At 46.4% G+C, this 14,146-nt stretch overlaps 2 protein-coding genes across 3 annotated transcripts in view; one reads left to right on the top strand and one right to left on the bottom strand.

Moving 5' to 3' along the window:
• Nucleotides 1-2,565, top strand: part of LOC107377757 (E3 ubiquitin-protein ligase TRIM9) — a 64,059-nt gene extending 61,494 nt beyond the window's left edge. For both annotated transcript variants that reach the window (XM_015947582.3, XM_015947583.3), the window contains one exon: nucleotides 492-2,565. In XM_015947582.3, coding sequence (XP_015803068.1) covers nucleotides 492-539 — 48 coding nt within the window. In that variant the 3' untranslated portion in view covers nucleotides 540-2,565. The remainder of the gene's footprint in view (nucleotides 1-491) is intronic.
• Nucleotides 1,687-14,140, bottom strand: fsaf1 (40S small subunit processome assembly factor 1). The gene is made up of 9 exons (XM_070543945.1): nucleotides 13,928-14,140; nucleotides 12,466-12,621; nucleotides 12,288-12,388; nucleotides 11,308-11,370; nucleotides 10,632-10,727; nucleotides 10,464-10,550; nucleotides 10,363-10,394; nucleotides 2,838-2,973; nucleotides 1,687-2,759 (listed from the first exon to the last, which is right to left on the bottom strand). Exons 1-8 carry the CDS (start codon nucleotides 14,004-14,006, stop codon nucleotides 2,847-2,849), a joined length of 741 nt encoding a protein of 246 aa, XP_070400046.1. The 5' UTR covers nucleotides 14,007-14,140; the 3' UTR covers nucleotides 1,687-2,759; nucleotides 2,838-2,846.
• Between the last annotated feature and the right edge of the window lie 6 nt (nucleotides 14,141-14,146).

A 14,146-nucleotide genomic window follows, 5' to 3' on the forward strand; every position in this document is an offset into this window, starting at 1 on the left:
TTTCATGAGGTAATTTTTCATTAGATGTAAGTATTTTAAGTCTCTTCTACTCTACGGGGAAAATTAGCCTTCATGGCCCCACCCACCTTGGCTTAGGGACTGCCCATGGAAAGGAGAGAGCGTCTCGGATAGTAGAAGCTAAATGTTAAGCCTGATTTATGCTTCTCCGTCTGCGTCAGTGCGGAGACTCGCAACGCCATTATCCGTCCTTGCGTAGGGCACGCAAGTACGTACGGAGTCAAGCCCACTTTTTTTAAACATCCGTCGAACGAGACGGATTAGCGTGTTATTTATGTTGCGTTGCATTATTACCTAAAAAGTTGCTGTAAGCCAGTCGGAGACAAGATGTTATCGTGAATAATAATGAGTGAGAAAATTCATTGGTACAAGAGACCTGAGCACAGTGATTGAGACCTACAAGGATTGATCTTTTTGTATCAGATCCTGTCGGTTTTCCTTCCTATTTGTTTTCTCTGTTGTCTCCTCCTCAGGTGACCTTACTGACGGGTCTGGAGGTGCCACAGAACATCAAGCAGTAGGAGGAGCTCCTTCCTCCACTCTGAATGTGAACCTCTGATGTCAGGTGCTCTCACTTCCCACGTGGAGGGGATTGACCTCAACCGCCTCGAGGTCGTCTCAGAAGAGATGATTGGCTGTTTATTTATTGCAGGACTTATTTTAACTCCACTTGTATTTATTTAAAAAAGAAAAAACCCTCCTGAAAGCCTGAACCCAAACAGACGTTCTCACTGTGCCGTAGGAACCTCAAGTATGTTGATTTTGTTTTCCATGGCTGGCTAGCTCCTGTAATCCATCCCAGCCAGGTGAGGACAGCGTGGGAGTCTCATGATAATTTCATCCTCTGCTCATCTCTAAGTCTCTCTGAAGAGTCTCTGATGCCTTCGTGCTGAAAGCGAGACTCGAGTCACATCAGGAAAAGCTACGTCTGCTGCTACATTTTTCATCAGGGATTATATACGGCAAGCCGGAGAGGACAGTAGCTTCAACCAGGCCACTGTGACTCCAAGCCCATAAGTTTATTTGAGCTTAATTCAATGCGTGTCATCCTGGTTTTTGTCTTTTTATCCCACGAGTGAGAGAAATGAGATTAGACTGGAGTTTCTGTGTTAAATCTATAAACTGTAAATACCGGAACGACGACATAAAGCATGGATTAAGCACTGAAAACAAGTTTACAAACTATCTGAAGCTGTAATGTAAATAGTGTGCTGTTTAATTGTCTTTGTGCTGAGTGATGTTGCTGCAGCTATGGGGACACATCACCCTCTGCTGGCCAAAGGAGGGAACAGCAGCAGTCACCAGGATTTCTCGCTGCAGTTTAATTTCATATTTAACCATTTGGTCAAGGACATAAGATGTAAGTAACCCATCTTAATCCTCCTGACGGGTCGATTTATCATTGCGAAAGTGTTTTTTACTGCATTAATCAGGTAAAGCCTCTATAAAAGTTATGTAGTATGTAGTGCTATAGAGTAGGAAACTATAAAGGAGTACTTAATTATTTAATATTTGCTTTACATAATTTATTTGTAATGTAAAAAGCCACAAAACTCTAATTCTTTCAACTAGAATTTATTTAATGACTCCACTACGTCTCCATTAGCTGTTTTGAAGGTGTTATTTATACTTTATTAAAGCAAACAAAAAAATCATGACATTTTAATGCATATTTAAACAGTTTTATTTACATGTCAGGTTTTTATCTGTATAGATCTTTTGATTTTGAGCAACGAACAAATTTACTGTATGAAATCTATCAAATCCCGGTCTAACGGTCCGTTTTTAGGTCATTTGCACCAGATGCAGAGTCTAATCAGCAGGGCAGGTTCACAATGTTGTTTAACTTTTAAAAGATATTTTATTTAGAACAACTATTTTGTTACAGATTTAAAAGAAAGAGACTGAAAATGATGCTTTTGTATAAATGTGGTTTTGTGTTTGTTGAGCATGTCCCTTTACCCGGCGACGCCCACCCAGGAATGTGACTTTCATCAGATTTAACCTCTATGGTGCTGGGAGAACGCATGCCGCCACGGTTGTTACATAATTAACTTAAAACAGCATATCTTTTTTTTTTTTTGCTTTATACCATCTGTAAATATTCAGCCATGTTTTATTTCACCTTCTCTGTGAACTCAGTCCACAACGAAGGTTGCCAGTAAAATAATAATTTTAAAAAGCTTTGCATCTTCAAAATGTCCTGAAGATAAAACAGAATCCACAAAGCTTCGTTCTTTAGGAACAAATCTTTAAATGCTGCTTAGAGGAACTTTGTGAGAAACTGACCTAGCTCAGCCGCGCACTGCCACGTTACTTCTACCCAACCCGGTTTTCATCCTTTAAGGAAAGATGTGAAGAAGTGTTAATAATTTATTTGTACTGCATAAAAACCACCTTTCTATAATATACGTGTTTATTTCTTCATAAAAACGGTTTGTTTGTTTTTAAATCACCAACTTTATCCTCTAATGTCTCCGTTCCTGCTGCCAGTGGAAGTGTTTTGTACGACATGGTTTGTAAACAAAAATAAACATTGTAACTGCATCATTTTAAAACTCTGAATCATTAATAACAAATGAAATAAATAAACAGTCATGAGGATTGCGGCTGTTGGACTCGACGCCCGGTGACATCATCATCATGCCAGGAAAGCAGCCATTTTCCCCGTTTGGATGCGAGGAGATGCTGAAGAGTCACTGAGCAACACTTCCTACCTCCAGCCTCAGATTTAACTCCACCTGCAAACACAAATTTAAAACACTTGTTTAAATAATTTGAGCTCTTCTCAAAGTCGCGTTAGAAATGTAGAAACAAACCTTTGTTCTTCACTTGTTGCTTTTGATTTTCTGGATCTCCTTGGGGTTGAGGACCAGCATGCCATTCTTGAACCGACCCACCTGGCCCGAGGGCGCCGAGCCCAGACTCGCACCAGAGGAGGACTTCTTTTTGTCTCTGGCGGAGAGAAGAGGTTGGATTGAGGTCATAAAAACAGGCTTTTTTTTGTTTTTACTTTAAACTAGAGCTTTAACGTTGATCTTGGCGATTGTTGAATTAGGAATTTGACCAGTTTCATATTTGACACACCCTCTGCTGCCTTCTGCTGGCCACTTAACTCATTCACTGCCAGCCGTTTCCTGATCAGTAAAGCCCTTCGCTGCCAGCGTTTCTCACCGTTTTTACTGTTTTTTTAAGAGTCACAGATTGCACGCTAGCATGATGTTGACGCCAAAACAACCAAAACAGAGGAGACTCACCTCTTACATCAGGAAGAATCCGCGCGTTTCGAGCGTTATCCGTTCTTTCATAATCTGTTGTCGAATTGCGATCGGCAGAAGCTTTTCCGGTTCGCACCTCCTTTTTTTTTTTTACAGCAGCGGCCCAAAACGATCTAACACATGGATTTTCTGCTTCCTGATCATGTGACGTGATGTATGCGGGTGAAGATCAGCTTCAGAACTGAGAAGTTTGTTCTCACGGTGGGGGGGCTCGTTAAGATGCCCACACAGTAAAAAAAATGCAAATGACGACTTTAGTTGTCAATGGCAGCGAATGAATGAATGAACAGTTCTCTTTCTTAACATTCGTTTCGATGTCTCACTATGGGATACGCCACTCCGCGGATTCCTCAGAAGCACTTATCTCAATACGCCAATCCTGATTGGCCAGTGACCGTGACGTACGCATCACCTGCTACTATAAGTAGCAAGCGTCCCCACGCACACACTATTCAATCACCTCTTCTCGCTTCGGTGGTCGCTTATCTCTAAGGTAAGTTAGCTCAACTGTTCACAGACGGAGCCAGCTAATATTCTCTCCGTCGCCGAACGTTAACTAACTGTCCTTCTGTCCTGACCTTCACCATAGGCTCGGGGCATAACGAGCAGCTTCACACTCCAGTGCACCTGTTCGTTCTCTTGCTAACACACCAGTTAGCCCACATGGAAGCCGCTCCTCCCACCAGAGGAGTCGACGGCGCAGGAGCTCGCCTCTGTACCTGTGGGAACAAAATCTCGAGCAAAGACCTGCACAAGGTCTGCTCGAGCTGCCTCGGGCTGGAACACGCCCAGCTGGCATTGGAAGTCCCCGGGTCATGTGAGAGCTGTGCTTGCTTCACCCTGAAGAGCCTTCGCCGGCGGCTGGCGCGCCAAGCTAGCCTGTCGGGGACGGACCCTTGCCTGCCGGCCCCTGGGCCACCGCCTGGGGACGCCAGCGAACATGCCCTCCCGGAGCCGGAACAGTTTGCCGAACTCAGCTGGGGCTCACAGCTCGAACTGGCCGGTCCGAGCCACCCCGTCGAGGACGTGTTGGAGTTGGACTACGGAGACGACGAGGACACCTCGGAACTCCTCATTTCAGAGGAGGACGAGAATGATGACGTTTTTCTCCCCATCGCTCAGGCCTCCATGCCTAGCTTTCTGTCCTCTCCCAGGGATGGAGCGGCTTCTCCGGCCACCCACCTGGACATGCAGTCAGACTGCCGACGCGCTGCGACCAGGCTCAACATCCCTTGGCCCACCGTGGTCACCGAGGCTGTCAGATCCCGCTACGAGGGAAAGAAGCTGCCTCAGGCCACAGGGGCAGCAAAGCCTCTCCTTCCCGCCTTCCCGGAGCTTCTCCAAGAAGTGAGGTCCTCCTGGGGCAAACACCCTTTCAGCTCCAGGTCTCCTGTCCAAGGAGCCTCCTCGCTGGACTTCGAGGGGATGGAGAAGGCTGGCATGCTTCACATGCCGCCGATGGAACCGCTGGTCGCAGCCCACCTGCACCCACGGCTCTCGGCAACTTCCTCCAGGCCTCCCGCTTTCCCTGCAAAGGCGGACCGCTTCCAGTTGGCGCTGAACGGGAGGGCGTACAAGGCTGTCGCCATCTCGGTCCGAGCTTTGAATGTCTCCTCCATGCTCTCGGCATACCAAGCCGAGCTCTGTGAGGACATGAATACGAAGCCGGACCCGGAGGTGTGGGAGGAAATCACCGTACTGACCGACATCTGCCTGCGTGTGCAGCGCTGCGCGGTCCAGGCTACGGCTAAAGCTATGGGCATGATGGTGCTTCAAGAACGTGCACGATGGCTGAACCTCGCCAACCTCTCTGATAGAGAGAAGGAGGACATTTTGGACATGCCAATCATGCCTGAAGGCATTTTTGGCTCTGCTTTGGCATCAATGCAGCAACGGTGTGAGGCCAAAAAGAAATAGGATGAAGCCCTTCATCTCTGTCTTCCCCGTAAGCCCTCACCGGCGCTGCCAGCTCGACCGAACCTGCCTCAGGCAGCTGCCCGAGCCCAGCCTCAGTTCCGGATCCCAAAGCGCCCGAAGCCTCAAGCTGTCCAACCAGCTCCTTCGGGCTCAGCGCCTCGACCAGTTTGGCCTCAGAGATCCGGCAACCAAGCCGCTCCGCTGCCGGGACAACACTCCCGACCCAGTGGTCAGCAGGTGAGGAAGAAGAAGAGGGCAGCCTGACGGAGTTCTTTCCCTCCCGACGCTGCAGCTGGCAGTTTCCCGTTCGCCAGCTCCTCCTGTTCGATGTTGCCATGGTGCTTTCTCCCCCCCTCACTGAACCCCTCCGGCAGAGTCCCCGAGCAGTCCAGGGTTGGGCCAGGACGTGCAGCCGGCTGTGCCGGCTCAAAACACACGTCACAAGCACTCATTGTTTTTCACAAACATGTCACGCTCAAGGAGCATTAAAAAGTTCACTGCCACATCCAGACAGAATGTCAAGGGTGCAGCACAAATAAATAAAAATGTTACCCATGAGCGGTTCCAGGCGGGGGCGGCCCCTGGCGGACTTACCCGCCAGCCACGGGTCGTCCCCGTACACCTGGGCCGTCAAAGCACAAAGTCCCCGCGCATGCGCAGTGGTTGCCACGAGCACCGCTGCCCCACAACCTCTGGAGGGAGCTGCTGCTCCTTGTGTCACGGCTGTGTCACCGCTCTCCACTCACGTGGAGGAATGGACAGCGGTTTCTGCATCATATTGGGTGCTGAGAACTATTTCGAGAGGTTACAGGCTCCAATTCGCTTCTGTTCCTCCTCGATTCTCCGGCGTAGTGTTCTCCCACGCCCAGGGGACATCAGCTCACATCCTTCAGGGAGAAATCTCCTCCCTGCTAGAGAAGGGAGCGATATGCATTGTGCCTCCCGATCGGTCTCAGAGCAGTTTCTACTCCAGGTACTTCCTGGTCCCGAAACGGGGAGGGGCCGGTATTCGCCCGATCCTGGATCTGAGGGCCCTGAACCGATGCCTCAGAAAGTACAGATTCAAAATGCTCACGCTCTCATCCCTTTTGGGTCTGATTCACCAGAACGATTGGTTCACCTCAATCGACCTGAGGGACGCATACTTTCATATTCCCGTGTACCCTCCACACAGGAAATTTCTGAGGTTTGCCTGTCAGGGAGTGTGTTACGAATACACCGTGCTCCCATTCGGCCTCTCGCTGAGCCCGAGGGTGTTTGTCAGGTGTACGGAGGCGGCAATCGCCCCTCTGAGAGGGAGGGGCATTCGGCTGGCCACGTATTTAGACGACTGGCTCCTGCTGGCACGGTCCAGAGAGGAGGCAGCGTCAAACACGCTGGTTGTGATCCATCACTTGTGTGGTCTGGGTTTCAGAATAAACTGGCAGAAAAGCGCTTTACTCCCCTCCCAGAAAATAACCTTTCTAGGTCTGAATCTGGACTCAGGGGCATTCACGGCCCGTCTCTCAGCACCGCGCGTGAACGCGCTCTCCCTCTGCCTGGCGCGCTTCCGCCTACACAGTTCGGTGCGGTTTGCGTTATGCCTCAGGCTTTTGGGTCTCATGGCGTCGGCTATTTCAGTGGTACCACTCGGCCGTCTACACATGAGAGATTTTCAACGCTGGGTGGCTTCTCTGGGTCTCTCTTCAGTGCGCCACAGAGCGCGCAGGGTGACGGTCCCTGCAGCGTGCGTCGCGGCGCTCCGCTGTTGGCGTCACCCCTCCCTCTTGGCACAGGGGGTGCCTTTGGGGTTGGTTCTCGTGAGGAAAGTGGTCACGACAGATGCGAGCCTGTCAGGTTGGGGGGGGGGGGGGGGGGGGGGGGGGCTCCTGGATGGTCGCTCTGTCAGGGGTGTGTGGAGCAGAGAGCTCTGGGGGACACACATAAATTATCTGGAACTCCTCGCGGTCTTTCTGGCCCTGAGGCGCTTCCTGCCTTTTCTCTCCGGCCATCATGTCCTAGTGAGAACAGACAACACCACGACTGTGGCTTATATAAACCACCAGGGGGGGCTGCGCTCCATGCGGTTACACACGCTGGCACGCAGACTGATCCTATGGTGCAGCAGGCATCTCCTCTCAATCAGAGCCACCCACGTCCCGGGTGTTCTGAATCGGGGGGCGGATCTGTTGTCCAGAGGGACACCCCTGTACGGGGATTGGAGCCTGCATCCAGCAGTGTTGGAACAGATTTGGATCCGGTTCGGCACAGCCGTAGTGGATCTTTTTGCCTCCAAGGAGAATGCTCAGTGTCCACTGTTCTTCTCCCTGCGCGACCGAGACGCTCCACTCGGCGTGGACGCGCTGGCGCACGACTGGCCACGGGGACTGCTTTACGCTTTTCCCCCAGTGGCCCTGATACCACCCACCTTGCTGAGGGTACGAACCCAGCGCCACACTCTCATTCTGGTGGCCCCATACTGGCCAGCCATGCATTGGGTGGCGGACATTTTCCAGCTCCTGGAGGGCCGACCTTGGAAACTGCCGCTTCGCAGGGACCTGGTGTCCCAAGCGGGAGGCTCGATCTTCCACCCTCATCCAGAACAGCTGGCCCTGTGGGCCTGGCCCCTGAGGGGTGCGGGCTAGTGTCAGCAGAGCTGCCCCAGGCAGTCATTCGAACCATTCAGAATGCTAGGGCCCCCTCCACTAGGTCCCTATATGACTGTAAATGGAGGGTGTTTGAAGCCTGGTGTCAGGGCAGGGAGGTCTCACCCTTCCAATGCCCGGTGAACGTCATTCTGTCTTTCCTGCAAGACTTGTTGGATGGGCAGAAGGCTTTCTCCACCATTAAAGTGTACCTAGCAGCCATTTCCGCCCGACACTTGGGTTTTGGGAAGAAATTGGCAGGTCAACACCCCCTGGTGTGTAGCTTCATGAGGGGCGCGCGCAGGCTTCTCCCTGTGTCTCGACCCCTGGTGCCCTCATGGGATCTGTCCTTGGTGCTGTCGTCCCTCTTCGGGCCTCCATTCGAACCTATGGACGGCCTGGACCTTAAGACCCTGTCTCTTAAGGTGGTGCTACTCCTGGCTTTGGTTAGCCTGGCAAGCCAGACTAAATAAATGTATTATTTAGTCTGGCCACGCTCCATTGACGGCTCTCGGTTGTGGGGCGGGTTCTACCGTTGTCTTTCAAATGATCTCCGCATGCTATTGGACAATGAATGTGACATACTCTTGTTTCACTCTGTTGCATCATCCCACCCACCAGGCATATAGAGTGCCCTGATTGGCCCACAAATCGGATAAAGCTCTGTGATTTGTTCACTAAGCAGATAGAGCACTATGATTGGCCTACCATTATGGACCAATCACAGCTCTTTATGTGTTTGAAACCTCTCTAGAGAGCTGTGATTGGCTAGCCAGAGTCCTGGTAGGAGCTGCTGAGGTTCCAATGGAGCATGCCTAGACCATTCTTTGCAAAGCAAGAATTTGGTCTAGTTCACTAGGCTAGGCTTTGGTATCTGCAAAGCAAGTTAGTGACTTACAGGCTCTCTCTCTGTGCACCCATCCTGCACCCAGTTTGTACCAGGTGACATGAAGGTGTCCTTGAAGCCCAACCCTGCCTTTGTGCCTAAGGTGGTGGGCTCCTTTTCTCCTATTATCCTCACAGATTTCTACCCACCACCCTTCTCCTCTCCTGAGGAGGAGCGGTGGCACAAGCTGTGTCCGATTCGCGCGCTCAAGGAGTATGTGAATCGGACGGAGAACCTTCGCAGGGGGGACCAGCTTTTTGTGTCATGGGGTGGGCCTCGTAAGGGGAAATCCGTCACAAAGCAGCAGCGTTCCCACTGGATTGTGGAGGCTATTTCTATGGCTTACTCCTGTCAGGCCATTCAGGCACCTGTAGGGCTCAGGGCCCATTCTACTAGGGGCCTGTCTGCTTCTTGGGCCCTTTTTCGGGGGCTGTCAATCCAGGAGATTTGTGCTGCAGCAAGTTGGGCTTCTCCACTTGCATTTGCACGGTTCTATAAACTTGATGTTTCGGTCCCTGCAATGACTCCACGATTCTGAGTGTGGGGTCTTTGGCGGGCCAAGACGTATCCCTGTAGGTTGGTGATCGCTGGATAAGCTGTCTGGCAATACGGGAGTCTCCATATTCCATAGTGAGACATCGAAACGAATGTTAAGAAAGAGAACTTTAGGTTACTGTCGTAACCCCGGTTCTCTGAGTAACATGAGTGAGATGTCTCACCAGACAACCCTTCTTGCTGGGCAAAGCGAGAAGAGGTGTTTATCTTGAATAGTGCGTGCGTGGGGACGCTTGCTACTTATAGTAGCAGGTGACGCGTACGTCATGGTCACTGGCCAATCAGGATTGGCGTATTGAGATAAGTGCTTCTGAGGAATCCGCGGAGGGGCGTATCCCATAGTGAGACATCTCATGTTAAGAAAGAGAACCGGGGTTACGACAGTAACCTAAAGTTTTGTGGAGCAGGTAGGTGCCCTATAGGGGGAGCTATTTACCTGCTTTATGGTTACTAGCTGCTATGCTAGTAGTTAGCTCTGTTGGTATCATGGCGGAGCCTGTAACTAAAAGTAAGAGAGTAATGTCTTTGGAGGTGAAGCAAGGAGCTAAATCCAGAGTGAACATCTGTGTGGCCTACTCTACCTTTAGGGAGCTAAAGGAGGTTACCAAATCACAAACTGATGGTGACCTGGCCTTGGTGCTACTGGATTTGTAAGTAATAATATTTTTTTGCCCAGCGGTGTGGATCTTTTTACTTTGTGGTTTATTTTAGTATTAGCTGGCTCATGTTAGTGTTAGCTCGTTGTTAGCGCTAGCTACAGCAGGGTTGTTTACGACAGTTGTAATTCTACTTTATACCCTTAGGGAGGAGGAGCAGGAAACTTCTGTGTTACTTTAAACCAGGGCTATTCAATTCCGGGCCTTGAGGTCCGGTCTCCAGCACGTTTTGGTTTTATCTCTGCTTCAGCACACCTGATTTCAATTAGTAGGTGATTAACAGGCTTCTGCAGAGCCTGATGAGCTGCTGCACAGGTGACTCAACCGCTGGATATCGGCCCTCGAGGCCCGGAATTGAATAGCCCTGTTTTAAAATAATATATAGAATAAATGGAATTTTAAGGACATCCAGTGATGTTCTCACTCACCTTTGATTGCTCTTCTTTTTCTTCTTCTTGTCCTAAAAGCAATTAACACAAGTTACAAAAAGCCAAAAATGAATAAATAAACTATAAAGTGCAGCTCTTACAGGCTGGAACTCCTCCTTTTCTTTCTGCTTCTTCTCTTTCATCTGCCGCTGAAGCTCCTTGTAGTTGACAAAGTCCTTCTTAGGAGGCTGACAGAGAGAAAATGGATGAAAAAATGACTGAGAATGTAGCTTTGGAAGGGAACGTGAATTGTTCTTTTATTTTCTCACCCGGGCTCCAAGCATCACCGCTCTGTGCTGCTCAAAAACACGCTGCTGCTCCTTCTTGTAGCCCGTGATTCCAAAGCGATGGACCTCCAGACGAGCCTGAAGCCAACACGCCCAAAGAGATTGCAAAATCAGCCAGAATTAAAGCTGCTCTCCAGTTTTCCTCTTTCAGAAATTATGTATTATTTGTCAGAAATCCGTAAAACTGATTATCTTATCTTATCTTATATAATATATGCAATACGTCTTTATTTTTGTTAACCACGCCCCCTGCCCGGCAGAGCTCCGTGCAATAGGAAACTGAGCGGTGACCAGAACTAACCAATAGCGTTAGACTGCCGCTTAGACGCTTCAAATTTAAGGAATACCTCGGCTGATGCAGAGTTGATGAACTTTTCACGAACAAGAAAGTCTCTAAAATATAAATATATGAAAACACAGCATGACATGAGAATAATACTCATAAAACAACGTGTTTTAGCTCTGTTTGTCGGCTACAGAAGCACATTTATAAACAGAAACGTGAAGTTGCCATCTTAAAAAAACAGGAACAGCGTTTTTGTGTGATATGCTTTTCTGCCACTAGATGGTGCAATCGGATAAGAAAAATACTCTGGAAGGAAGCTTTAAAGTATGAAAATAAGTTATTTGTTAAAAGTCAAATAAATCAAGTGATCACCTGTTCCAAACTGAGTTCTTCTTGTTTTTCCTGCTTCAGCTCTGCGGTCTGAGGAGCCTCGGACTGACGAAGCAGAGGAAAACGCCAAAGAAGAAGAAAAGTGATGCAGAGAAAAGACAACAGGAATATAACAAATAAGAGTATTGGACAGAAGTCACACAAAAGCAACAATCTGTTCTACGTTTAACTCTTTAATTCAATTCAAAGATACTTTATTAATCCCAGAGGGAAATTAGATTTATCGGCAGCTTAGCCATTTAGTAGGTATATTAATGAAACGTACGCCGAAAACTAACTGAAATAAACAACAAAATATAAAGACTACTACAGCAATATGAATATCATGACTTTATAACCCTTGTCGGGTTGAATGAAATGAAATAATGTAAAAAAAAGAGACATTTCCATTACTTTTGTCTTGTCTTCTTCAACCCTCCTCTCTTTATTCTGCTCTCCCCACCTATTCCACCTTCCTCAGGATCCACTGATTTCCCTCTTTCCTATTCACTCTCTCTCTTCGTTAACATTTTTTAAATCACAATTGTCTATTTTTGCTCATTTTAAATATATTTTTAAACATTTTCTAAATGCTTTTTTGTATTTTTACATTTTTTGTTTTTGTGAAGCGCCTCGTAATTTTTATCTTGAGAGGCGCTATAGAAATGATATTTTCGTCTTGTTGTGGAAGTACACGCAGCTGTTAAAACTCATTTTATAACCCTTTAATATTTTGTAAAATAACTTTTTTGTAACATTTATAAGCATATAATCTTTCAAGTAAACACTTATGTCAATATCTGGCAATGCAAAACACCATGAAACTCTTGTTTAATGATGCAGGGATCTTAAAAATCTGTTTACTAATTTTATTTTGGTTTAAATTAACAATCAGATCTCTAAATATAATCAGAAGTTTTTAAACTAGATATAATCTGTAATTGTGAATTAGTTATGGGAGCCAAGGCAGTATGGAGACTTACAGGAGTTTCGTTTTGAGCCGTATTCTGTTTCAGCTTTCGCTTCTTTCTGGGGTCCTGAAACGTTACTACCTCCACCTGGGTCACCTGTGGAGGGGTTGGACCTGATGGATTAGAGGAAAAACATGTTTAAATCAGAAACATGCAGCGGGAAACAAAACATTCTCGTGATGCTCACTACCTGTTAGTTCGGTCTTCAGTTGCTGCTTGTGCTCAGAGCTAACGGGAGCTCCGCTGTCTTCGCTGGTGCAGATGCTTTTCACTGTAGGGAGCTCCTCTTCCTCTGGTTTTCTTTTCTTCTTTTTCTTCATCTTAAGCATTTTTTGGGGTCCTGATCCTGCATCCCCAAACAAAAACACGAGGGCTAAAACAAATCTACTTCAGTTTAATGGATATCTTCTTTAACTGTTTCTGTGTTTATAAAGTTTTTAAGGTAGAAAACACAAGAAGCTTGTTTTCTACAGATTTCATCGACCGTCTAGCATGTTTGCTCCATTGTTCCACGTTATTAACCCCAAATATTTTAAATAAACATTATGAACAGAACTGAAATGCTAAGAATAAGTACAAATATAAAACAGTTTAAAATAAATTATGAAAAACATATTCTAAATAAGAATAGAGAGGAAAATAGATGATTTATGTGTTTGTCCTTTATTCTAAAGAAAGATAAGTTTGAGTATGAATTGTAAAAAGATGTTTTTTTTCTTTTTTGTTTTTTCCCATATGGTTTGGTTGCTTGAGTGATTTGTACTATTTGTTGTTTTAATGTGGTTTTGTGTTACATTTGGTATAGCAATACTAAGTAAAAGTAAAGAATGATATGTATACAAAAGGGGTAGGGACATATAAGTTTTGACTTCAGCCTACTCCTTTTCAGACAGAGAAGAAAAAAAGATGATTTTATGTATTTTTTCAGTTTTTTAAAAATTATGTATGCTCTTCTTTGTTTGAAATAAATAAACTAACTAACAAAGAATAAATACTGTAGTTGATTGCTTCTTAATACCAACAATAAAGGGTCTTTGTAAAGAAGTATTTATGTGATTTTCTTTTGGATTGGGTTGATTTTCTTACTCTTAGTCCTTCTACTTGACACAATAATCTGCAGATGATGTATAAAATGAGAAAAGAAGAAGAATCAGGTCTGAAAATTAGCAGTAGATGAACAAAATATGAAAAGGGAGAATTTAAGTAACAGGAGCAAATCCCACAAAAACATGACAAAACACTTATGTTGGCTAGTTGCTCTTTTGGAATTATATTCTCAATGCCAACATCGTTTTATCTTATATGTGAAACTATTTTATCTTCAGACCCAATTCTTTAAGTTGGTTATGCCTCAAACCAGCTCTGGCTCATCCCTTGAGTTTAACGCTGACCACTGACGTGATAGTAAAGCATCCCAACAATGAAACGTTTCTCTTATGTTCAGGTTCAAACAAAGAAGAGCTTATGTTCAGGTACAAAAACTAAAACTTAGAGAAACGAGACAACTAGGTGCTCATAAACACAATGCATTCATTATATCTGATGGTGTTGTTTAAGTAATTTAAGAAAGTAAATGAATGACCAGCTTCAGACACATTAGCCGGCTAGCCTATCGATGCAGCGGTGCTAACAGCATTAGCTAACAAACTTACCGAAGTCATAAAGCGAATCCAGGACTTGTTCAAGATACAAAAAGTCTTCATCTTCTTCCTTGTTTGAGTTCGAGCTCATTCTAAACTATATGGACTTGACAGACATTTAAAGATTAAAAGCCTTCGGTTACTAACAAAGTCTGTATAAACGACAACAAACCGTGACCTCACGTGTGCAACACAACAGTTTTGACCCTTTGCGGACACCGTATGAATAGT

The sequence above is a fragment of the Nothobranchius furzeri genome, chromosome 2 (genome assembly GCF_043380555.1).
Source record: "Nothobranchius furzeri strain GRZ-AD chromosome 2, NfurGRZ-RIMD1, whole genome shotgun sequence".
In the NCBI taxonomy this organism is placed as follows: domain Eukaryota; kingdom Metazoa; phylum Chordata; class Actinopteri; order Cyprinodontiformes; family Nothobranchiidae; genus Nothobranchius; species Nothobranchius furzeri.